Here is a 27,978-nt window from a genome sequence, read left to right on the forward strand (position 1 = left end):
TTTTGTCCAATAAATTTCAATTTTGTTAAAGAACTACTTTTTTTTGAAGAAATTCTATCAAAGAAAATACTGTTAAATAAAGTAAAGACTGTTTTAGAAGCTAGAAATGTAATCATAATTAAACAAGTATCCCGGCTTAAGGAATGATAAAAGAATAAAAAGACAAATTCAAGAAGTACAAAGAACCTACAGGAACTACAAAAAATGTGTCTTGTTCTTTTTCAAAATTTGAGGCACTCACTGGGTTCGAATGCGCTGAAACGGTGCTAGCTGCAGATGGAGACCGGGAAACTCGGGGGCTGGTGACCTGAGGCAAAGAGCCCCTGGCAATCACAAGCTGCACAGTGTCTTTGGCCTTCTGCAGGATGCTGATAGCCTGCTGGTGTGTAACTGTCTGATCAAGTGCCTGTCCATTGATAGCTAGGATCTGATCAGTTTCCTTCAGTCTTCCATCTCTACCAAGGATGAAAAAGAGGGTGAAAAAATTACATGGCAGCTCTCAAGGAAACAACAGCTTCTTTGTCATATACATCTGGGTTATTTTTAATATTATTTCTAAATTTCTTCATTTTTTAAGGTTTTCCCTGCAGTTCTACTTTTAAAAATATACCCTGAGATAATTCAACTGCTATCCCTAATGACTGTTCCATTTAGAAGATTTAGTCTTTCTTTGTAACTAACCAATCTATCCAATATATATTAGTCTTATTTTTAAAAAATGAAAGTACCAATGCATTATTGCTTTGAGTATGTTAAAATAGTTCAAATTATCATAGGTCACTTCTAACACGGTACTCTTTAAAACTAAATAAAAAGAGGTCATTTTATAGCAAACAAAATACTACTGAAATCAATCTATTCTTTCTTTACTAAGAAGCGGTTAAGCTAAACTATTTAAGAGCTACTTTCATTTCAAATGACTTACTTTTCATCACAGCAATGTTAATGACTTCTAAAAACTGGTTAATACCAGATAAAGTCTAGTTTCATCTTTGCTTTTCTAAATTCCCGCAAAGGGATCAAAATATTCTGAATGTGACATCAAAAACAGAGAAGACACTGACACAATCTTACCTATGAGCTACACTGCCCTCTTGTATCTCTTGCACAAATATTCCCAGTTCTCCCCTGTTTTCACTTCTGAGCCCCACAACACTGAATCCAAGGCCTCCACAGGAAGGTTTGAGGAGTTCAAAAGCTTCTATCTGGCGACCCTGTTCAGGAAACAAAGCAAAAAACAAACCAGAGCTAATTACTGTAGTTAAGTCATCCTACTAGTGGTATTACTTTATTTACAATAACAAAAGAAGGAATTGAAAAAGTTTCCAAGAAAATTTTTACTCATTACCTATATACAGGTCATTTATAATATTTCTGGAATACAACATGTAATACTGAATTTAAAATCTTAAAAAAAAAATGTAATAGAAAAGTCTCTGAACTACCAATCTCTGCCAAAAAACCATCTTTTTCATTTCAAATATTTCAGATATTATAAATGCCACTATATTATCCAGGCCCGATTATAATTTTGTGTAACATTTTATCATAATTAACAAAAAGAAATGTTCTTACCTGAGCCATATTTTTGATCAACTGATCAAATTCATCACACACAAGTTTCCCATTGATGTAAGGAGTACCAGGTCCTGTAAGTGTCTCTTGATTCCCATTATATGAGGATAACAGAAATGATTCATTTTGCAGAGTGGGAATTATGGAGGCACTGAGATGAGGAGTATGGGCATACTCAACATTTGAGGTTGCTGAAGTTGCAGTGCTTACCTAAGAGTAATATAGAAATTAACAAATTATCAGAGGTGGGTTGAGGCATTTCCCAAACTTGCAGCTGATGTTAAAATGAAGATGGTCAAGTAGCTACTTTGCCCTTTAACTGGCCACTGAACCTTAACTCCATTCAATAATTGTTAGAAGTGGGGCAGAGTTAGCAGTCCAAGGAACTGTGCACTCTGTAGTCTAGACAGCTCTGAGGAAAGAGACGTAAGTAGCAGACAACAAAGAACTGCTTTATTTTGCAGTATCTTTCTGTGTGTTTGTTATAAAGAACTCCAACCGAAATTACGACTTGTAATTAATAAAATATCAAGTCTATCCTAACTCCCTATTTCTGAAGCACGTCAGGAATGACATTTTATCTACAATTATATATCATAAAGATTAAATCAATGAGGTTATACCTGATCTCACTTCCCAGCACTCTGATCCTCACCTCTTAGTTCCAGCTCCAAGGACCTCCTCACTATTCTTTAAAACAGCCAAATTCTCACTCCACCTGTGAGATACAGCCTTTCCCAAAGATTCCATGTGTACCACTTACTTTAATTCAGGTATGCTCATACTTGCCTCAGAAAAGCCCTCCTTGACAACCCTACGCAACACAGCACTCTACCATGCTCCATAAACTGGCCCTGCCCTTTTTCCTGGCACTTATCACCACCTAATGGACCCTGATGTCATGGAGTTTCTACCTCAGTCATGGAGACAAACTAGAATGCAAAATTCTTTAGTAGAAAAACTGAACAATTTATTTTCTATAAGGTCCTTATTAACTAGAAAAAAGTCTTTCAGAGCTGGCTGTCAATAAACATTTGTAGAACAAATATTTAATGGATCCATTTTTAAGGACCTACTCTGATCCAATCACCTAAAGTGTACACTTTGTAACCTAGAATTTTTATGGTTTCTTTTATCTATGTAGTATATACAAAGCATAAAGTCATTTGAAATGTAAGATAGGAAATAAAGACTTCATTGATAGAAATACCACAGTATTTTAACAGTTGTCACTAATCCATACATATGCATTTGTTACCTGTCTTTAACAACAAAATAGAAAATTAAGTTACCAAAGTTACCAGTAATTCAATAATTATATTGGAAATATATAATCACAATAAAAAATCAATGTGTTAAGGAGACAGTTTTGGGAATCCTTTCAAATGCTTATTTTAAAATCTACAGCAAGTATGATCAATTATTATTTTTTCAAAGGCAAGCTTTTCATGCCAAGATTAATTTTTTTTTAATCCTGAGCCATGGCAACTCTAGCAAAGTCTGCCAGCAGAAGATACACAGCTCAGGTTGAAGCAGATGGCAGAATTAAATTTGTGACAGGCTGAAGATCCCACACACCAAGACCTAATGCCTATGATATGTTTGCATAGGAAAAAATATTTAGACTTCTACTGTGGCAAGCCAGAATGAACAAATCACATTCCAAGAATAGTCTATAAGAAATTAACTGCTGAACTAGAAATTCTGATACTATGAAAGATTAGGTGTGAAGGTATTCCAAGAATAAAGTTAGTAGGAGTAGAATAAACACAAGATTACAATATGAAGACTCATATATAAGTAATACCAATTGTCTTTTCTCAATTTGTTAAGTTTGAAGAATGCCAATTATTTTACCTATTTTTTCTTCCTGGAAATGTATATGAATGTAAAAGCAACTCTTATTTAAAATAGACCATGTATTGAAAAATCATAATTTATACTACCAAAACTTTTATTTCTAAATTCAGAACTTTATACTCATAAGAAAAAGTACCAAAATATATTTTGATTCCAACAGCAACTATTTACTATTACGGTTTTCTGAACTACATTCTCTCAGAAACAAAAGTAAATCTCATTTGCTTTGATAGATCTGTTCATAGCAGATAAACTATAAATGTTTAATAGAATGAGACTCTCATCCTTGGTTTATAGAACACAAAATAAACAGAAGAAAACACAAATATCTGGTCAGTTTTACATACATATAAACAATCTGTATTATTATTATTATTATTGCTAGTAAACGAGCAAGAGTCACCAAATCATTATCAGTTCTCTCACTTCTGGCTGAGTATGTACATCTAGAAAAAGCTTTTAAAAATAAACAAACATGTATTAACTTAATTTATGGATATTAATTAGTGCTATTATCTGGAACAGAACTTGAAGATTATGAAAGCATCATTTTAAATTTCAGATTCTTTATAGAAGGGCAGGATATAATATCATCTCAGGATTCAGAAATATAGCTAAGACTCTTAAAAAATGCAGTCAGAACTAGTAATTGAGTTACTCTGAAAGGTCACATAAACCAGAAAGCATACCACATAACAAACACATAATCTGCTTTATTTTTAATTTGAAAGCACCTATACAATTCATAAATATCCTGACATATCAATGAAATCTTTAATATAGCTCCAAAGATGAGAGGTTTTTATCAACTTTTTAAATACGTATTTAATTTTGGGGGAGGTACTGGGGATTAAACTCACAACCTTGCACTTGCCACACAAGTGTTTATGCCGCTGAACTAAATCCTAGGTCATATTTAATTATTTTTTTATTAAGAAAGCTCACTGGCACATTTTAGGCATACATAATGATTACATTCATTATAGGAAATTTGTACCTGTACATGATATAACTGGATTCTTTTTTTCCCCACATGCCCATACCCTTCTTTAAAGCCCTCTTCCCTTCCTTATTTAAAAGTTTTGTTTCCATTTTTTCCTTCTTTTCTCACCATTTTTTTCTCCCCACACCAAGTTTCCTTTCCCATTTATACATTTTCTTTCTATTTCACAATATATGTTAAACATTTTGGTCCTTATTTATACTTTTAGTTTCTCACAGCAGAGAAATAATGCAGTATTTACGAGTGTATCTAATTTATTTCACTTAAGAGTATGGTCTCAAGATGCATCTATTTAGTAAGAAATGTCTCAAGCTTAACTTCTTTATGATAGACTAGTACTCCAATGTATAAAATATATTCTTTATACATTTATGAGTTGATGGGCATTTGGGCTGTTTCCAAGATACAGCTATTACAAACTGTGTCACTATAAATATGAGTGTGCATATATTGCTGTGATATGATGCTTTGAATTCTTTTGGGAACATATCAAGAAGAGGAACAGTTAGGCGAAAAAGTCACTCATGTTATATTGTTTTATTTTTAACATTAGCTCTTTAAGGTGAAGTAGCAATTTGAACAATTAATAAACCAATTTTATTGAAGAAATATTCTACATTTTTATGAGGTCTATCCTGTTTTGGTCAGTTTGGTCAGAACAAAATTAATCCACCTATAATTGTCATATAGTTTTCAAAATAATTTGTCATTTCACAGAAAATGTCATAAATTTTTATATATTCATAAAATTATAAAGTAAGAATAAAAAGCATAAAGTACTTCAAAAGCAACTTTTGACAAATGCATTCATAGCAATCAGAGCTGAACAAGTATACAAACAAAGGTACTGTATCAACTATCACACTCAAGGCGGACACCACACATGGTAACTGAGTGTTGCACACATGTGTTTCACTTATACTGATGACAGCACACTTGTCTTCCTTTTTTTTTTCTTGTACTGGAAATCAAACTCAGGACGTTGCATTTGCCAGGTTGTCACTTATACTGCTGAGCTATATCCCCAGTACTTAAGAGTACAGTATTTAAACAGACAAATGTTTATTGTCCTGGGCATTAGTCAATATCCCTCACAGGAGAGATGGACAATATACTTCACCTAGCAAATTACTGGGAGATGTGCTAATACACTGTTTCTGTAATATGTCCCAAGGAAACAAAAATTTAGTTTACACATAACTGCCATTAAAAAAAAAACTAAAGATATCAAAAAGATATTAAGATTTCTGCCCTATTATTCGGATACAAAGCAAACAGTATGTCCAGTACACAGTAAAGAGGAATTACACAAGAATATCAAGAGGCAGAGATTATTGGTGTCCATCTTAGAGGCTGACCACCATAGCTGAAAGCCAAGACAAAGAGAAAAATCTTAAAAGCACAAGAACACAAAGGCACTTTTTCTTCAAAGAAGATACAACAGCTGATTTCTCAAGTAGGACCACACAAGCCAGAAGCTAACAGGATGAATAAGACAACAACAACAAAAACCACTTATGGATGAAACCCTGAGCTAGCATCTCTCTCTCTCTTTCTCTCTCTCTCTCTCTCTCTTTACAAAACAGCAATGTAAATTCTTATACAGAAAGAAAATTATCTTAGACAAAAGATCCTAAATGCAGAAAGCAAGTACAAAAGGGTTTAAAGTATTGGTGAATCAGCAGGAGTTGCTTAAAGCAAAAGATAATCTAAACTGTGAAGTTTTAAATTTATATGGAAATAGAGTAACACAGTTCCACAAAAGGTGAAAGTATCACTATTAATGGGACTGAAGTATTCTAAGTCCATTAATATTCCAGAAAATAGTAACCAAACTAAAGCAGGATCAAATCAGTCAAAGACATGTTATGTGACAAAGGACTCATATCTGAAATATATTAGAAAACTCTATTGCTAAAAAAAAAATCCCATTAGAAAATGATTTAAAAAGAGAGACACTTCACAAAAAAGATTTATCAAAGGCAAAGAAGCACAAAAAAGATGTTCATCATCATTATTTATTGAAGAAATATAAATTAAAAGCATTAAGGAGTATTACTATATACCCCTCTGACTAGAGAAGAAGTGGAAAACTGAACTGTTCATATAGGAACATTATATTATATATTGTTAAATTATATAGCACCAGTGAAAAACAGTCAAATTTCTGAAAATTAAATATCCATTTACCAATCTACTCTGTTTACTGCGAGAAATGAAAACTTGTGATGACATAAAACTTATAAAGAACTGCTCCCAGAACAGCTTTATCTATAAATCAAAAAATAAATAAGCTAGAAAAATAAAATCTTTCAGTAAGTACATCCATATGACAGAGAGTACAACTCAGTGATAAAGAGGAAAGGAATATTACCACATACAATTCAGATGGATCTCAAGAGCATTAAGCTGTTCAAAAAAAAATAAGTCAATTTCAAAATGTTCTATTTTTGTAATAGCATTGAAATGAAAAAATTATAAAGATTAAAAAAAGATTATAAATGTTGCTAGAGGTTAGAGGTACTGTAGGAGGAAACTAGATAGGACGGGAGTACAATATAAGAGATCTTTGTAGTAATAGGATATATTTGGGTTTGATTATGGTGACAGCTAGGCAAACACTTAGTGGAAAAAAATTAAAAACTGATACACAGTGTATCAATGACAAGTTTCCTGGTTTTAACATTTTATTTTATTAATGAGTGCATTCACTGGGATAAACTTGTTGATGTACCTGTAGGACCTCTGTCTACTATATTTAGAATTTGTGGGCTAAGAGTATAGCTTTCTATCTAGAATATTCAAATCCCTAGCTCCATTCCCAGTACCATCAAAAATTCCTACAAATCTATAACTAATTAAAAATAAAGATTTTTAAAAAAATGATTCAAATCATGTATATACTGTCATTTTTAGGATAATACCTATATGAATAATAAATTAATGTATAAATAATACGATAAAGGGACAAATGAAATAAAAATGGAAAGTTAAAAAGACAAAAGGAAAACAAAAAAGATTACAAAAATCCAAATTTGTCAACAATTACATTAAAGGGTTAACAACTCAATGTAAAGGGCTAAAATTAAGAGAATAACAAACACAAAAACCTCCAAATACATGCAAAGATTTGTTTTCAAAAAGTAAAAAACTGGAGGAAAGATAAACTATATAGTTGTTAGCCAAAAACAAACTCTTCTTGCTAAACTAATAGGCAAGGGAACATTAGAATGTATTAATAAAGTTGAATAATGTCAATGAGGTAAAGCATCAATTCAATTGAAAGTTTAAACAATCTTAGTAACCTAAAATTATAACCTAAAAGTAATAAGGCAAAATGCCTCAGAATCTCAAATAAGTAACAGGAGACTTCAGAACCAAAATTATACTAGCATCCCTCTCAGTAAGTAAAAGAACAATAAGAAATGCAATATATGAGCACTGGTTAAAAAAATAAACATTTAAAACTCGGTTACAGTAAAACACATTACTATTAATGTCTCTCAAAATACTCCCCCTCACTTCAAACACATTTAGCCCATCAATCCGGTCACTCTCTGAATCAGTTCTGGAAGTCCTCATTTGTAAGTGTCTTTAGTTGTGCTCACGTGACTGCCTCAGAGTCCTAAGGGTTTCACAACCCTGCCTTTCCACCAAAAGGCACTTGAGAGCAGCATTCACCGCAGCTTTGATCAGACCTTATAAAGATACCACGCAAGAGGACTTCCAGAACTGCTTTGGAAACTGACAACCACTGGTTAAGTGTGTTGGCAGTGAGGGAGAGTACTTTGAGGGGTATTAATGTCAATGTATCTTTTACTGTAATAAATTTTTTTAACATTCATCATAGATTTCAATCACCCTTTTTATGGATCTGAACAACTTCCTAAATAAAACCGACCTAACTGACATTTATAAATCACACTGAACAATTACTGAATATATATTCACTTCAGAAACATAAGGAATGTTTACCTACATAGACTGTAAATAATCCACAAAGGAAGACTCAAAGAGATGATACACAAAAGATATTCTCTGATTTCAGTAGAATTAAGATAGAAGTGAACAATAAAAAGTGCAAACTAAAAATTTTAATTAAGCAATATGTTTCTAAATAAATCACTAGTAAACAAGGTTAAAAAATTACAGCAAATTTTCAACTGAATGATAATGAGGGATTGTAGGATATAGCTAAAAATGCTTTAAAAACATATAGTTAATTACTAGCTTGGAGTAAAAGATATTAAAAATCAATGAATGGAATATTCATTTCAACAAACTGAAATAAAAACAGTAAACTCAGAAAATGAATTAAATAACATATATCTCATATAGAACATATAGAAAAATGCAAAATAAAAAGTGAAAAAATTCTACAAGCCAGAAGTTGATCATTAAGTCACAAATTTCCAAGAATGAAAACAAAAAATGAAAAGTGGAACATAACTAGTTTATATAAGTGTGTGAAAATATACATTCTTTCTCTAACATAGATGTAAAAATATTAGTACATTAAATCCAAAGATACGTAAACAGGACTGTGATTATGACCAAGTTGGATATTCTAGAAACACAAGATTTGATGACTGTTTAGTTTAATTCACTACATTAGGAGAATAAAGGAAAAAAGCAATCAGCCCACAAGTTAGAAACAAATAATAGATGAAACCCATACTTTCACCATTTCTATTTAATATTAAATTCAAGGTTCTGGGTAGTACAACAAGGCAAGGAAAAGAAGAAAAAGTTATAAAGATTGAAGTCAAAGAAACAAACACTATAATATTTGCAGTTGTGAATAGTGAAAACCCAAATGTATACAGATAAATTATTAACATTAATAAGTAAATTTAGCAAGGGTGGTATATATAAAAATCATATAAAAATATATTTCAATATAAAACTTGGAAGCTAAAACAACATATTAAACAGTTTTAAATGTGGTAAAAAATGTTTTAAAAACACTGAACATAAGACAGAATTCAGAAACAGAACTATATATAACAGAACCAGTTGATTTACAATAATGACATCAATATAAAAGTGAAAGGATGGACTTTTCAATAATTTTTTCTGAGTCAAATGGATAGTTGTGCAAAATAATAAATGAACATATGCAGGTACTTTATACCTCACACTATATTCATAATTTAGATGGCAAACAATAAAGCTTTTAAGAGAAAATCTCTATATTCATGGAGTAAAAAATTTAAGTAGGATAAAATAAAACAATATACATAAAGCTAAAATTTGAAACACTGGTCTTTTGCAAAATTTTCAAAACCACCTGATTATAAATGAAAAAGACAAAAAAAAAAAAAAAAAAGATATAAGCCAGGGAATAAAAAGGCAAAATACAAAGCAGGAGAAAATAGAGTAATCTTTTGCAAATGGGAAGGGGATGAAGAGAGAGGAAGAGGAAGTAAAAAAATTAATGTGTTTTGTATGTGCACCAGCTCCCCACAATGAATGTAATCACAACGTACAATAAACATTGGAATTAAAGCTATTTTAAAAACCAAAAAGACATACGTCCAACAAAAAAAGTATTTAGCATATTGCAAGAATGTTTATTAATCAATAAGACTGGCAAACTGACATAAAATTGGATTTAAAAAATAACTTTACAAGGTAGAATAGCCAAATACTAAGCATATGAAAAGTGCTCAATTGCATTAGTCAAAAGGAAAACGCAAATCAGAATAAAAAGGTACTATATAACACACTCCCCGGAAGGGCTACAATTGCAAAAACTACAAGTAAACCTTCAGAGGTAGCAAGTCTAAGTAATACAGTCCATAACAAGAATGTTTATAAACTAGAATGAGAAAGCAAACCTACCATCATTTTAGAAAACAGTCTGGGAGAAACTACAAAAGCTGAATACATGTTGAGCAATTCTAACCTAAAAATCCAAAATATGGAATTCTTTAAAAACAGAAAATGTTTGAACACTAACACATGTTTCAAACAGAAAATGCCAAGTATGGACTCATGTGACAGGTTTAGTCAAAATACAGGAGCAAGAGCCCTAAAAATAACATGCAAATTTACCTTCAGGTTATGTGTGTAAAGTATATATGAAACATTAATTTTGTGTCTAGACTTGAGTCTCATCCCCAAGATACCTCAATATATAGTCACAAATAATCCAAAACCCCAAAACAAAAAATCTGAAATCTAAAACACTCATTCACAAATATGTTAGATTAAAGGATGTTCACTCGACCTGCATGCTCTTTAAGTAAGTCCCAGAAATTTCATTTCTAAATCAGATAAGTATGTATGGAAACTGAAAGATATGCACTAGAATGTTCACAGCAACTTCATGACAAATAGGAACTGGAGAAAATGCAGTAAATATAAAAAGGGCAAATATATTCCACTATATTCACACAATGGACAATGAAAAAAAAGAAGAAAACCTAAATGGCTACCCATAACAACATGAACAAACATCCACACACAAAGTTAGCCAGGTGTGGTAACGCACTTCTGTAATCCCACCTCTCAGGAGGTTGAAGTAGAGGATTACTGTGAGTTTAAGACTCTCGGGGCCATCGAGTGTTTAAGGCCAGTCTGAAATACACAGTGAGATACTGTCTCAAACAAAAAAGAAAAAGGAAAAAAAAATGCAAAGTTAAGACAAGTAGACCAAGACAAAGTATATATACTCAAGATTGTATTTACATAAAATTGAAATAGTTAACTATGAGATAAAAGCCAAAATACTGAGTCCTTGGGGAAAGGGTTAAGCCTAAGTGAAATGGGAATAGGAAAACATTAAGAGTGCTGGAAACTTTATCTTGCTTTAGGTAATCATTATATGTGTGTATTCAATTTATAAAAAAAATTGCAACCTATCCAATTTTTCCCTGTAATAAATATCATTTCTTAGTTGTATTAACATTTGAAAGTAAGACATAATTGGAACACAGAACTTAGGGTTTCTTGTGTTATGGCATAAAAACACTTCTCTTAAAGACAACAGGTGGCTCAGCAGCACAGTGCCTGCCTGGCAAGTGTGAGGCCCTCAGTTCAGTCCCTGGTACAGAAAGAAACAGACAGAGAGAGAGAGAGAAAGAGACAGAGACAGAGACAAAGAGACAGGGAGGGACGAGGGAAGGAAGGAATAAAAGAGAAAACAGGTGACAGCAAAAGCCTCTATATATCAAGTGATGCCTCTGTTTACAATTCTGAATTTAAATTCCATGACCAGGTATGCACACTTAAATGAAGGAAAATATGGAAACTGGGGATGTGAAAGTGAGGCGAATACCCACTTTCAGAAAGGATCCTTCTAAGTGCTCAAGTGAAGACAAATCCTCAGCAAAAGGGTTTCAACCTCTGTGGTACCTATACATTTTTTCTTCTTTTAAGACCATGAATTTTTAAAACTTTTAATTGTCCAACTACATACCAAAATAATCTCCATATATATATATATATATATATATATATATATATATACTCTTTATTATAATATACTATATTGTACTTTCATAAGACATAGGAAATTTTAAAAATATAAATCATTTTCATCTTTTTAATAAGAATTCTATAAAATCAACTTCATTCCAAAAGTATCTTAAGAGGTCAATGTCTTAAATATTTTAACCATTTAAATATATGATGCATTGAATCTAACAACTAAATATTTTCAAAAATTTAAAATTCACTTATCTAAATCTGCTAAAACTAACTGAAATATCACCTGTGCATGCTTCCTCTATCCCTCCTGGGTGGTTGACAGAAAAAAATGGCTAATGTTACTAGGTCTATTTTAATAGTTACCATCAATCTTTCCTGAAGTACTTGAATATCTACAAAAATGACTGCATAGTATCAAAATTAATTTTCTAAGAATTTTTTGTATATTATCACAATCGATTTAAGGTACTGTCATTTTTACTTATTCTGAATGTATAACAATAAGAATAAAATGACTCAAATGCTTACATACACTTGATATTAAACTTCTCCAATTTAAAGTTAAAATATACAATTATTGTGAATTAAGCAAGGAAAAATGGCCATTGCTTTTGTAACCTTATTTTTGGCAGATTTTAAACAAACATAAATCACACTGCTAGGGTTTTGGTTTATTTATTACACATTAGCATAATGACAAATAAGAAAAAAAGCACTCGGGAGAACTTGCCATAACAGGTGCGCCTCTTAGAAATACAGCTTAAAAAAAACCTGCACCTTGTCTTTTCTCCTTGCGAAGAAAGAAATATGCTTATTTTCTTGTGAATTTAAAAAAATTCTGTAAAATAGTCTCTAGAATTGATCCCAAATATGAAGTGCAACAAGGGATAGATGCTGAGAGTATTCTATGAAAATGTATACAGCATGTAAAATGGCGGCTATTCTTAGCAAAAAAAAATTATCCATAATGGGATTCCATTTCAAGTTTGGGACCTTGTATAAGTCTCCTTTTCTACAAATCTTTCAGTGAACTACTGATTAGAGTTCAGCTCTGATGCATTATTGAATAGGCAAACTCTCCCACAGTAATTGATGGTGACACTCTGATTTAATGATCCTTATTTTTAAAGCTAATTTAAAAAATTGAGTTGCATGTTCAAAACACATTAGCTTAATGTGACGAGACTATTTTGGACATAAAGTAGCTCATAGTTCCTGGACTAAATGAAATACAAAATGCAGCTATAAATTATAAGAAAAGAAAACAACATTTTCCCATATAATAAGCATAATTTTACTTTGAGACTTTTTATTCATTCAAATATTTACTCAGCATCTAAAATGTCTAAGATACTAGGATCTAGGTGATGAGGTCAGTAATTAAAATGACAAAATGATTTCTGTATACACCATAAAAGAGTTAGTTCACACAACTACTGAGACATGCTAACTTTCGTTTCATAGCTTTTGAATTCTCAAAGAAAAAAAGAGCAGAGAGTGGTCCAGAACCCATAATTTGCAGATATTCTTAAAATAGTCTTTAACCCGAATTGGCAAATTAAAAAATAAAAGGAGTACTCAACTTAAAAAGTAAATTTCTTACCTGAAAATGTTTAAGGAGTCATTTTCAGTAATCGAAATGTAAAGTCGCTGCACCTGTCCCTATTTAGGTACAAGTGCAGAGCTTCAATGTTGTATTTGTCTTAAAAATCCCCATGCTAAAATGGATAAATTACCAGCTATGAAAATCAAGATAGAAGGCAAAGAACACTTAAGCTTGAAGAAGGAAATAAATTCAAGAGCAGGTAAGACTCTTGACTTTTCCTTTTTGATGTTTATGAAGGCATATATGGATGACTAAACTATCCAATGACAAGATCAAGTACAAAACTGTGTCTTCATGCAATGTTGTCAATTGGCCACTTAACAAATCATGTTATTTTATAATACTTTAGTATTCACTCAAACTTTCATTAGTGAGGATTTTATTCATTCCTGAAACTGTATAAAAATAAGACTTAATAAAATCAATCCACTAGGCACACTACACTAAGATGTGTATTAAGGCAGAAAAACACAGAGTATCCTGTGTGTATTTTATAAATTACTTGTTTAAAGAAGGTCTAAATGACACCAAAACTTTCAGAAATATTCTTAAATGAATATATACAGACTTCCCCCGATTTCATAAAATACACATGAACATTTAAATAACTACTGGAAAAATAACTTTCAAGCTATTTGTTTTAAATTCATTATTATAAAAAATTTTAAGCTTATAATCTAAAATAACTTTAGATCCTACCATCAAGTAAAACCTAAAAATCTTTATATACTCTATTACCTAACTTCCACTGATACTCTAATTTCAAAAATGATGAACTTGGGTCAGAGATTTAGCTCAATGGCGTAAGTGCCTGTCTGGCAATGCAAGGTCATGAGTTAGATCCCCCATACCCCCCAAAAAAATTTCTTTTGAAATTTGTTTGAACCTTTTTTGAACTTTTAAAAAATGTGTCTTTATATTTTATTACTATTTATGGGCATAGGAGGTATCTACTATGGGTACAATCAAAAAAGATCCCTGTAAGACAGTTTTTCAGTTCTTCTCATCAACAGTCTACCGTCCCACCACTTAAATCACTTTTAAAAGTTTCTGATGAAATAGTAAAAACTGTTAATTTTATTAACAGGCTGACTTCATGTCTTTCAGTATTCTCTATTTTGGAATAATAAACAAATAAAATGCAAAAGAAAACTACAGTGATGTTTCAGGGAAAGCACTAATTTTGAGTTGCAAGCTGAACTAGCCACTTTTTACACATACCATTTTTGAGAAAAACAACTAAAAATTGAATTGTGATTATGCATACTTGAAAGGCAGTTTTCAAAAATAAACAAAGTAAGCCTGCCAATTCAAGGACATCAGCAGGTGGTAGCTGTTGCCAATAAAGTAATTTGAGCTTTCAAGTAAAAGTTAAAATTTTGGAATATTTGTCTCTGCCACCCTGAACTTGATACTTCTCCATGTTTTAACAATTTTGCCTTAAGATCACAAGTGATATTGGCAAGTAGGACTTTTGATATATAATCAAATGTTTGACTTTGCCATTTTTCAAATTTTCCAAATAACCAATGTGTTATAAAATCATGCTTGGCTAAAGAAAAAAAAAAAAAAAAAAAAAAAACTCAGAGTGAGGTAAACTAATAGTTTTTTTTTTACTGTGAAAAACTATAGAATAGTCACTGACTTGGTTTCAGGTTTCATATTTCAGCAAACTTTTTAAGAAACCACCACAAATTGTCATGCACTATCAAAGAAACATTTTCACAACTATCTGAAAAAGCTAATCTCCTTTTCCAGTTTGCACATCTGTGTGAGGCCATAATTTTTTCAAAACTCTTCAACTAAAACTACAAATCAATTAAATGCAGAAAGATAAACAAATCCATTTTTCTATAAGACTTTTCTACATTAGACAAAAAAAGCAATGTACTCACTAGTTTAAACATGCAATAGGTTTATTATAATTAAGTGATTTAATACTTATTAAAGCATTTCAATTTCCGTTTCTAACATGGTAAATATTGTTGGACATACTGCATAAACAAAAGCTCTTTGTAAAACTTTCATAAATTTTCTAACTGGTCACGAGACTAAGACATTTATTTTTATTTTACTTTTTAAAATTTTATTTAGAAAGTAGTAAAAATGCAACAGTACAAGACAGAACAAAGCCAATCGAGACAATGCAGTGAAATTGGTACGGGATTTCACAGTAGGATACTGGGATGGTAGTAATAGGTACTATGGTATATCTTGTTAACTTTACAATAGTTGTCCAAAGACTAAGACAATTAAAATTTGCTTTAGAATATTAAATTTCAATTAGTGTAAGAAGCAAAAAGAAAGAAAACCAATAGATACCAGGTACACATAGAATACTGGGCTTCACTTTTAGGATCTATGTTATTGAGTTACTATTTTATAAACGAAGGGGAAAAGACAGGCTCATCAGATAATCATAAATAATATATATTTATTTTAAGAACTTAAAATTATCTACCAAAAAGTACCAGCAAGGGAATAAAACTGTGGGATATCTCTCTCTCCAAATACTACCAGACTACATGCCACAATTTGAGATTTGTTAATCACAAGAAGCCCTGGAGCCACTAGGAAATCCTTAAATAATGTTCAGTATGGTGTTTAAGAAGAAAATTATGTTCAGTATGGTGTTTTAAAAGAAAATCTAATCCATTCCTATAATTGTGACCTAGTCTCTGGTGTCAGCCTGTTTGGTACCAAATAATAACTTTAGAATATAATCTCTCTGTGCCTCCACTTCCCTATCTGGAAAACAGAAAAAAATATTATTCACCTTATATCATTATGGTAATGAGGAATGATCAACGATAACTAGAATAGCTCTGGCCACATGGTAAAATATTAACTATGATGATGATGTTGATAATGATGGGTGGTATATGTTTTCAACACAGTTTCTAAAAGTCTAGAGTCTCCAAAGCAACTTCAGCTATTTGGTTAATTTAGTATGTTAAAAATTAACTATCTAGCAAGGAATGATAAATATTTAATGAACAACAGTTTTTAACACTTAGGAATACTCCTAGGTACATTAATTAAGCCATCGCTTTTTTGAGCTTGAGCAAAGTTTTATGTAAAGGGACTCAAAGACAAACATAGCACGCATTTTACCCCCAAAGAAGAATCAAACTTCAAATAAACCTGAAATACAATTAATTCTAAAGCCCATTACTATGCTAGTTAAAAACAAATGGGAAATGGAACACAGCCTATATAGCACAGCTTAGGCATGTGTGTTTATGTGCATTTGCAGAATATCTTTTCTTTATTTAAATCTCAACAATTCTGTTTTCTTAGTCAAACTTCCAAGACAAAAAAATGCAAGGAATGTAGCTTGACCAAAAATAATATTCTTATCAAAGTATGCTGAGATTTTCTACATAGGCATAGAGAAAATATCAAAATTAACTAAATTTACCCATTTATGATGCCAAGAAAAACAGCAGTTTACACATTGAAAATCTAAACAAATGAAGTTAGAATTTTTTCAGTGTTTTTCCTATTAACCTCACATTTCCAGAAGATAAATAAAACTAATGTAATTAGAGAGAAATAAAATAAATAAATAAATAAATAAATGAATAAAACCTACAGAAAACCATATAGAAATGGGCATGTAAAGATCAATGTTATTTTGACACACTGTCTCTATACTCCACTATTATCTTTATCCAGTTCTTCTAATATGCCATAGAAATCTAGTATAATTATCAATAAAATCAGGAAGAAAGTTCTATTAAGAAGTCTAATTAAAATTGTGGAGAACAAGTGAAATGGAAAATCTTAAAAGAGTTTCAAATTATAAAACATTTAAATACTTTTTTCTTTAGAAGACCTGTTTTTGTTTATTTATTTTCATCTCATTTGTTCTTTTTTGTAGAACTAAGTATTTCAAAATGGGATAAATTAAAAATAAGTAAAGCACTGGCCTTAAGGTCAAGGTCTTGAATTTTCCAAAATTTGCCAATTAATAATGGTGTAGAGTTCACATTTAAATTGAATGACTTCTTTAGGCCCCAATATCCTCACTGGAAATAATGAGAAAAACCCCCACATTCTATAACTAATAGAGAAGTTAAAAGAGACAAAGCTCACAGCACCTAAGTGGTTCCTAAAGGTACTTGTTGTTACAGCTTCAAATATAAAACCATCCACTGAATCTACTGCTCTAAAAAAAACAAAAACACTCATGTAGGTTATATCCAGTAAATGTCATGTTTTTTTAAATTTCTTTCTCCTTCGAAGACCATTTAACTTTGTTACAAAAATACCATACAATTAGTACCATTTGTTTTTTCAGACACACATGCAATACCCAATAGCAAGATGGTGCTGTATTTTAATCCAGCACTATAGAAAAAGCTTGAACAGTGCCTTCTTGCCCAGGAAAAAAGAAAAGAATTTTAGTCCATCCAATGGTTCTATATTTACAAACTTTTAGTTAAAGGGACAAACATTTAAAAGCTGTTATTGTACCAAAAATAAAGTATTCAAAATTCCTACAGTAAATAAACTTTATGGTAATGTGAAAACATAAGAATCACTCCTCTCTTAAATTTGTCCTAGATAATGCACATTACAGTCTCAAGAACTACAAAAGATACTTTCCTGCTGGTTGTAAAACTATTTCAGGAGAATGCTACATCATAAAAAATTCCAGGGATAACAAAATACTTTTTTCATTTTCAAAAGCAGCATCACTGGGATGAATTCTATTATATTTTTAGATAATTTCCATTAATGGGATCAAGATAGATTGCTTTTTTTACTGACTAAAATACTGTATTTAGTAAGAAGGGTCAGAAGATAAAGCAGATGTAATTTCCTAGAAAAGTGAATGCAACAAACCAATACTAAACAAAAACAAAGAAAATCTTTATCTCAATAAATCCTTTCATAACTGACACCATAATTTCCTCTCATATCAATGTCCCACATATAACCTAGTTGCTTTAATAACACATGGCTCTCTACCCATGTTCTCTCAGCATGGCAGAAACTACAAATCCATTAAATCCATTGTTATGAGTGGCTACACTACACACCGAAGGATGTTCAGCAGCATCCCTAAAGTCTACCTGTTACATATCAGTGTATCTGTCATCTTCTAGTTACAACAATTAAAACTGCCACATGTCTCTTGGGGAGGAAGAGCACAAAATCAACCTCAGTTGAAAGCAACTGTTCCATGCTCTTGTCAACATTTTCCCCTTTTCTCTGCAGAAAATTTACACTCATTTTTCAAGACCCATCTTAACAGTTGTTACCTCCAACATGAAGTTTCCTCCAATTGAAAGTTAAGGAAGTCCTTCCTCTTATAACCATCCTCTTTTACATCTCATTATTGAGATTTTATTGATTTCAAGTATTCAAGAAAGGCTTCTCAATAAAAGAATATGAGCCTTTCCTAAAAGCATCCCATGTGAAAACAGTGCCATTGCCAAGAGAAAATTTGGTTCACGGAATGTCTTTCAATGAACAATATAGCACAAAAAAAGTTCTTTTTTTTTTTTGTTTGCCTTTGATCCTGGGAAGCTGAGATTAAATAACATACTTAGTTTTAGTAACCAAAAGTTCTTTCATGTCTAGGTCTTTGATAGTCTTATATATCTTTTTTGCTTTTTCTCTTTTCCTTGCTGTTTTGTTCTGTCTTTCATTTTTTGGCAGGCAAATGTTCTGCCATTAATCTACATCCCCAGTCAGCAGCTTGAACTTTGACCTATCCATTATTCATTATGTTTTAACATCAAAAGTTGTTTTGAAGTCTTCTTTGGAATATGACTAGGTAAAACTTGCAAATATAGAAAAATAGAACAAAAACATTATACTATAAAGACTGTATTTAGAAAATAAACTGAACACTAAATAGCAATTTCTGATTTTTATTCTCTGTTAATCCAGTTTCTCTCCAGTTAGTTCAAGAGATATCACAAATGTTCAAGAAAAATTAGAATTAATTTATGCACACATATACATCTTGATGAAATGCGCACAAACCAATACATTTCTGGAGGAAGGTGAAGAACTAGAAGCCAGGAAATATTAAAAAAAAAAATAATAGAATGTCACATTCCAGAAAGGCTGGAAATTATTGACATTAAGAGACCTCCTGAATATTTTGTGCCCTGAGGCTGATATTCCATACCTGCATCTTTTGTATCCTGAGGAATCCATACTATTTCTCAAATCTTAGAATTGGTCTGTGTTGCCACAGCTTTAAAAATAAGCCCAACAATTTCAATTTCTAAATATTGGTCCTAAGTTGCTATTAAAATTAATATTCTTATTTAGCAGTGTTTCTACAAATAACTTAAGCTTAGAAGATTCATTTAGTGCCTGTGGTCAATTCATAAGACGAGGAGATTAATCAGGAAAGGACCATCCACCTATACAGCCTGAGAAATGTGACAAAATAAATATGCAAATGCAGTATCCTGAAGGCTGACAAGTTTCTATTATTAAACTGCTAACGTGTTTATTTTCCCCACAATAGCTGGAGTTTTGTCATGAATACGCATTAAGCCTTTAGTTATTAGCTGTGATGACTAGGTGACAGTGAGGACACTACTTGAGAATTTGCATTTGACAGATCATTGACACACACAGTTCCTTTTTTCTCTCCCTCTTCACTTAAACAGAAATGGTGCAATAGGAAATGAACAAGAGCCATCAGAGATTACTCAGGTTTAATAGCACACATCCTTTTAGCTGGCGGTTAGAACAATACACAATGTGGCAGAGTTAAACAGAGGCATCAATTATACTCTCAGACCTGTTAATATTTTTGACAATATTTAAATAGCACATCCCTTCAGGGCATAGCTTTTTTGCCCTCTCAGTTACACACCTGTCAAGTATTTAATTTGCCAAAGGGAAACAGTTTGATTTCTAAGGGCAGTCTTAATACTGAAGAACCAAATTGCAAAAATTAAACATTATTGAATAAAAGTAATGAGAAGGATCTGAGGGGAAAAAAAATTGCAGGCTTAATTCAACATGGCATGTCAGCATCTGTCAGTAAGCAACAATATGATCATGTTCTCCAATATGCTGTATATACTGTGGGCATTTCAATTATGTGCTCTCTCTGGTTCTCTAGAAAGATGGGAAAATGAAGAAAAGAGAAAGTGGAGAACTCAAATTTCTAGTGATTGTAAAAAAGATGGATACAGTAGCTTATCCCGCTGTGCATATCAAATTGTACATTTGAAAACTTAACTTGGGCATAAGGTAGCCAATAAAAGCTAGCCAATGCTAAGATTTGTGTAGACTCTGCTTTAAAAATATAAAACAAATTATGTTCTTTAGGTGTATTAATTATTAAGTTACAAACATTAAATTAGCAGTTCGCAAATCTAACACGATGAAGTCTAGAAAACTTAATTTAAATGTTAAAATAGAAGATAATATAGCTTTTGAAATTTCATTGTAATCATCAGGGAGAAAAAAGCTGGCAAATAACGAGAATTGAATAAAGAATGGAAACTGTGGTGAAAAAAAAATCACAAAAATTTTTGAGAATTTTATCAAAATGAAACTCTTCACTCTAGCAATTAAGTTTCTACCCCACTGGGGGAAAAAAAAAAGATATAAGATAGGCTACAGAGCCAAAACAAGGAAAGGACTATTTTGGGAGCAAAAAAAAAAAAAAAAAAAAAAAACCTAGTCTGACTATCCTTGTAAATAAGCCACTTGACATCTCTGAGCCACTGGTTGAAACAGGATGTGAACTGCATGTTTTCCTTGGCCCATTTTGAGTGTTCATTTTCTCTCACGCATGAAAAATGATTAAGGAGACCAAAGTCCAAAAACATGTAAGAAATGCCAGTAAGAAATGCCACAGAGCTCAAAGCTTAACTTTGAAATATAACCTTAACCATCAATAAAACAATATAATACTATATTAACAAAAAATTGGAAGTTTCGTGATTATGGATTCCAAGTAGACTTCATCTGAATCATGTAGGACCCAAATACCAGTAAATCCCCAAATTATAAATATTTAAGTTGCAAACTCTGTCATACACTAAAGGACCACAAATTGTATAATCAGCTCACAGTGTCTATCCTTACCATTTTAAGGTAACTGTAAAAATAGCTTATCTACAGTTGTACTGTACTGGACCATAATTTAAAGGTAATTATAAAAGTAAAAATAATTTATTTACAATAATTTATGTGTGTGTTTGATTTTTAATGCTTTATGTCAAAGGTCTAAGAGTCACTCTGTAGGCCTTCCAAATAAATCTGATTTAAGAACATCCTCCCATAAATCAGGGACTTACCTGCATTGGAAATGTAAAACAAGCTCAGTAAATGTCTTTATTTTCTCTTTGCATTAAGCAGAATGGACTGAAAAACCTAGGAACTGTTGAGTTATCCACTGAACTAATAGTAGAGATACTAACAGTATCTGCTGGTATTCTTTGTTTCAACTGTCCTATCATTCTCATCATATTTTCACTCACTACAGTAAGACACAAAACATATGTTTAACTTCTTTATGACCTAAAAGAAACAAGATAATTTTCAACATTATAATTACACTTACATTTAGAGTACCGGTTTCTCCAAAACCTTGCCAATGCATTCGGGAAATGTGTTATGAAAACCAGTCTTTTAACTTGCAAAAGGGATAAATGCAACCCAACTACATATATAAAAAAGCATTATAAATCCATGATTGTGACTTTCCAACCCAAGCAGAAATTCACTACAGAAAAATAGTTTTGAGGTTCCTCTTGATTTACTTTTTTTTGGGGCAGGGGGCTTAAAAAGGTACAGAAATACATATCTAGATTAAGATCCTACATAACATTAAATTCTCCCTCTAATCCTTCTTGTTCGTTTTTATTGGCAGTTTTAATTTTTAATTGAAGCTTTTCTTTCACTGAATTATGAAATTATCCTTCAAGTCTCAGTTTTAACTATTAAGGGAGAATATCTGCTAGCAAAGCATCCATAATCATTAATTAAATTAACGCTAAAAACATGAGAATGAGAACTGACATGAAGGCATAATTAGAATGATTTCAAACCTTGTGACAATAAGAACTGTTTTAAAAATATTTTTAAAAACCTAAAAAATGTTGATTGAATTAAAGGAAGTTCAAACAGCATTTGACTTCAGTTTCATTCAGCCATTGGAATGTATTTCAATTTTAATATAAGTGCTCAAACTTTTTAATGCTCATAATTTTCACAGGAAAACACTGTTACATTTAGAAGTTCTAATGTTTATCACCATCTGATGCTGTCATGGAAGCAATTGCTACTTACACTCTTTTATGAAGTGAGAATTGCAATTTCTCTAACTGATGACAATGTAATTATTTCTATTACTGTCAAAATAGAGGCGATTTCCCTTCCTTACACACCTGACCACACATGCAAATTGAAGTACACTATATTTCTGAATCTGAATGAGAAGATCACATGAACAATGAGCCTAGTGATCATGGAAAACAAGCCTACATACATTCACCCTAAACATTTTTACATCTTTTTGTCTTCTATAGGAACTCATTCCTTAGCATCTACACAGCTTTCAACACAGTGTCATATCATCTACAATACAAGCAACAGCCCTTACAAAAATAACTGGAGGAAAAAATTAACAGTAAATCTGAATGTCTTGCTTGGAGATTTAAATGACTTCATTAACATGTACAAAAATCACTTTAGAAAAACACAGGCTTTCTTCACAAGAGCTATCCCACACTGAGAATGCAGGCTCAGTCAGTGATGTCCTACCTGGTCTTTCAGCTGCTGTACAGAGGCCTGTAGGTTGAGAATCTGACTAAAGAGAGGGCTCTGCAGCACCGACTTCAGAAGGCTTAGTTTGTCTTCATTTGCTATATCCCCACGTTCTCGGAGCTTGGCTTGCAGGCGCTCTGCTGCTTGCAGGGCCCGATTTTTGTCTGTTACAAAAAACAGCATTAGTTAATACCACTATTCAAAATACCTCCTAAGTCAAACTTAGGAGGACTCCATGCTCGTAGAAATCCTAAAACTCTTTTTTTGTGAGTACAAAATTGAACAAAAGTACAAAAAATTTTAATGGAGTACAAAAGTATAAGAAGTAGATGGTTGAGTACTTTGTGATACTTTAAACATTTTCCCTCAAAATTAAATAGCACATTAAATACATGGCTTGCATCTAGATTTCCCCCTAAACCCTCATGTGGTCATAGGTATTTCTTCAGAGATGGCTGGATCTACATTATGTGATTGATTCGTGATGCAATGATAGGTTAAAGGTGCTAGGATTAAAGGTGTGAATGCTATCTGCCTAATGGCAGGACAGCCTGACTACACTATAAGGGAATGAGGCTTGCTGCTACTTACTGGTCCCTTGTTTCCTGGATGTGTTACTTGATTGCTTTTGCTATCTTCTGCCTGCCATAAACTGCTGGTCCTCTGCAATGCCCCTCAGGCCAGGGATTCTGTTTAGTCCAAGTATGGACTAAAACCGTACAAACTATGAGCCTAAAATCCTTTCCTCCTTTTAGTATGGGTGTTGAATATTTTGTCCCTGCAATAAGAAAAGTAACTAAGAGAAACAGTATGTATACATATGATTTAAATCAATCTAATTGGTTGATTTATGTGGAGAATCATAAATGTGCCTTTCAAACCTTGAAGTACCTTGTAAGAGTTTTTTTAAAAGCAGAGAACCAGGTGTAATGTATGAAACCTACATAAATATCTTATTTAATGTGGGGGGAACAGTATTTAATGAATAAAATAAAATAATTTTTTAAAGAACATATATTATTATGAGGCACTTCTAAGAAAATTCAAAATTATACAATGCTTTGCTCCTTGATATATAAAACTACTATAGCTTGGATGCTGTGATTCATCAAACACAATATCTATATCCAGATAGATTGCTAAGTTTTCTTCTACATAAATAAAAACGTATATATCTTTTAAAGAAGAGATCATATCAGATCCTTGTAAAATCACAAAATTAATTCAAGTTATATATATTTTAACTCCAATGCCAGCTGTTTCAACTCTTTCATAAAAATTACATACAACCAAACTGTGATCATAAAAGTGCTAATTCACAAAATCCAAAATATAAGAATTTTATGTATTAATGAGCAAAACATTCTATAAGCGAGAATTTATGCAAAATATATCAGAATAATGCATGCTCTCAAAATCATTTGATTTTATTTATTGAAACTCACTTTGTCTTACTATTCGTAACAGTTAATGGCAGCAGAAGACAGTAAAAACAAGAACAAAAAGGGAAAAGGACAACAGAAGACACATTCTGTCCCTTATATTGTATGTAGGCTACCCAAACTGGGGGTGGAGGGTAGCACTCATACCCATAACCTAACAGCTTAATCACAAACTAACAATAAATCAATTGCAAACTCTAGATTCAGCCTCCTCTGAATGGCAACCCCCCTTTATTACTGCATGAGGGCTTTGGGAGACACAAACCATAACAACTTGTCCCTGGCCTAAAGACTCATGCACATCCCTGTGTACAAAAGACATTTAGTCCACCTTCAAAGGTTACCAAAGTTCTAACAGTTTCAGCATTGCTGAATAGTGCAAGTCCCCAATCTCCTCTGAGATATGAGGCAAACTCTCAGCTGTGAGCTCCTGCATAAATGAAAAGTTAAACACTCCCAACATTCAATGGCACTTAAGACATTTTCATTTCAAAAGTTACAAACAGGGGGATACAAAGGTATGGGACCAAAACAAATCCAGAATCCAGGAGGGCAAACATTAAGTACTTAAGTTCCACATGGAACATTCGAAGCCAGTAGGTGTTAACACCCAAGGATTCTAAGAACTCTCTCTACTCTCTCTTTGCAGGTTTCCTCAAACAATCCATAGTTGTGGCTTTTCCAAACTTCTGGGGTATCCACTGAACCTCTGGCTTCACACTCTGCTTCACACACTCAGGGCTACACTGCCTGGCCTGCTAGGCCTTCTGAAATCAGGGTGGAAGTCTCCTGCATCCCATAACTCCTGCATCCTGCATGTGCCTAAACAGCACCTTGTGGATACTGCCAAGCTCTGCTGCCAGCTGAAGTGGCTTCACTCTCTCTTGGTTGTAGGGGTTTAGTGCCTGGATCAGTGAGCACTTTGAATTCAATTCTGAGCAACAAATTCTCTATGTCACTGCATTTCAGAATATGGCATGGCTGCTGCCATTCTGGAACATGGTACTCTGCATTTTCTTCTCAAGCAAAGTCTTTCACTTTTGCAGTTTTGAGGCTGCAAAAGGTGGAGAGTGGTTGCTTTCTCTGATGCCCTCAAGCTACCTTTTGTAGTCTTATTTCTTCTCAGTAATCAAGATCTGCTCTGCTCTATCTTTCCAGTCCATAGCTTTAGTGGAGCTTTTATCTGGACATACTCATAACATTTTAAAGCATTCTACTGAGTTATTTGCTCTTGATTCTCAACATAAATCTGGCTAAAATTCCCCAACAATAGCCATGCCACCAACTCAATATTGGACTGCCACCCTTAATCTTAGACTCAGGCAAAGTCTCTGAACATGAGCAAAATGCAGATAAATCTTCTGCCAAGCTGTAACACACATCGTCTGAACTCCAGCAGTCAATACAGTCCTCCTTTCTAGCAAAAACCTCCAAAGGCTGGTCTTTACCAACAAGACTTCTATCAGCTTTCTGGTCTTCTGAGTTCTGATCAGAATCTCCCATACAGAGTAGCCTAACATGTTCCAGCACTACTCTTTTTCAACATTTTCAAAGCTTTCTAAACTCTTCCCTCAAGCCATTCCCAAAGGCTCTTGAACCACATGGTCAGGTATAGCCACAGCAATGACCCCATTTTTAGTACCAAATTCTATGTTGGTTACTTTTCTCTTGTTGCTAAGACAAAATGTCTGATGCCCAAAATGAAGGGAGGAAAGGATTATTTCATAGATTATAGAGACTTCAGTCCAGATCAGCTGGTTCCAAGGCAGGTTGGTATGGCAGAGGGGCAACAGATAATTGCAGCAGAAGACAGTAAAAGTAACAAGAGCAAAAGGAAGAAGCGCAAAAGAAGGACTCCTTCTGTCCCTTACATTGTATGCAGGCTACCAAAACTAGCATAAGTGTAACACTCACATTCATAATCCCAGCACTAACAATGAATAGATCACGCATTCTAGTTTCAGTCACCTCTGAAACACTCTTTTACGACAGTTATGAGGTTTCGGGGGACATCCAGAAACAATCTATAACATGCCCCCCAAGTTAAGTAACATATTTATATGTTTCAAACTAATTGAATTCAAATAGTTATTAAGCATCTCACATATCATGCACTAAAGTGCAATGGTAAATATTTTTAATACATCCTAATATCTTACTTGCATGTTTCCTGCAGTCATTACAAGAGATTACTTTCAACAGTTCCAAATCTGAAATTATGCAGAAATGGGGTAACTGAAACATACTTTTATCATAAATTCACATGTACATGCAGATTAAAATAAATAATATTTTCCCATGAAAAAATGTTAATGCAAATAATGATAAAGATACGCCTGAGAATTTTGTTCTGGGTTATATTTCCCATGATATCTCAGAATATTAATCTATTACTAATTTTAATGATAATTTTTAAAAGGTTTAAAACTCAGTACTAGCTAACAGAATAGAAGAAAATAATGGTTGAAGCTATTCTGAATATCCTCTTTCTACTTTCTTGTGAGGAACTGCCTTGTGGAGGCTAGTACCTTTTATGATCTGATGTCTGTATAGAGTGATGTAGGACATGTACATGTAGTGTTTTTATGATCAGCCTAATACCAGGTTTAAAAGTTGTGTGATCACCAAAACAAAACAAAACCTCCTTTTCCCTTCACTGCCACCTACTTTACTTTTACCCATCCCTCCCATAACCTGCCAAGGAATCAAACATAATCATCAAGGTGCCACATTGAAATCACTGACTCATTCCAATCTGCATATATAAGTAGTTATCTAAAATCTATAAGGGATTGAGTTGTCAGATGAATGCAGGTCTGTATAACACTCCATATACCTGTAAATAGTTTTTTATGCTAATTTCTTTAAATTAACACAATTAACACATGAGCTCGAGATATCTGGATATTTAAACCTAAATTCACATAGATATTAAAATGCATTAAATGAAGTTTTCTAGCCTCAGTGCTTGTCACTGATCTCTTTAATTAAAAGCAAGAGCTCAGTAGTATTTCAACTGCTACAAATATAAAGAAAAACGAATGATCTTCATTTGTATCAAAAAAGACTATTAAACTCCCTGATGCAATCCAGAAACATATATTAATAGGAACTAGGTTAAAAAAATCAGAATTGGATGTACATTTTATTAAGACCCATAACTGAAGCACATTTCATGTTTATTTCTGCTTAAAGCAATAGGTTTTTATAACAGGAAGAATTGTTCAAGTGCAGAAATGCATTACTATAGTACAATGCTCATTTTTAGAACTTTAAATCTAAGTTCTTATAGTCAGGAT

The 27,978-nt window shown here is 32.5% G+C and overlaps 1 protein-coding gene across 11 annotated transcripts in view; it reads right to left on the reverse strand.

The window, feature by feature from the left end:
- The window catches only part of Mpdz (multiple PDZ domain crumbs cell polarity complex component), a 175,064-nt gene that overhangs the window by 122,772 nt on the left and 24,314 nt on the right, over positions 1 to 27,978 (reverse strand). For all 11 annotated transcript variants that reach the window (XM_063251208.1, XM_063251212.1, XM_063251204.1 and 8 more), the window contains exons 3-6: positions 23,235 to 23,401; positions 1,576 to 1,785; positions 1,075 to 1,214; positions 242 to 455 (exon numbers count right to left, since the gene is read on the reverse strand). In XM_063251208.1, coding sequence (XP_063107278.1) covers positions 242 to 455; positions 1,075 to 1,214; positions 1,576 to 1,785; positions 23,235 to 23,401 — 731 coding nt within the window. The remainder of the gene's footprint in view (positions 1 to 241; positions 456 to 1,074; positions 1,215 to 1,575; positions 1,786 to 23,234; positions 23,402 to 27,978) is intronic.

This window comes from Cavia porcellus, unplaced genomic scaffold (assembly GCF_034190915.1).
Source record: "Cavia porcellus strain 051 isolate PalLab524CR breed Dunkin Hartley unplaced genomic scaffold, mCavPor4.1 scaffold_1, whole genome shotgun sequence".
NCBI lineage: Eukaryota > Metazoa > Chordata > Mammalia > Rodentia > Caviidae > Cavia > Cavia porcellus.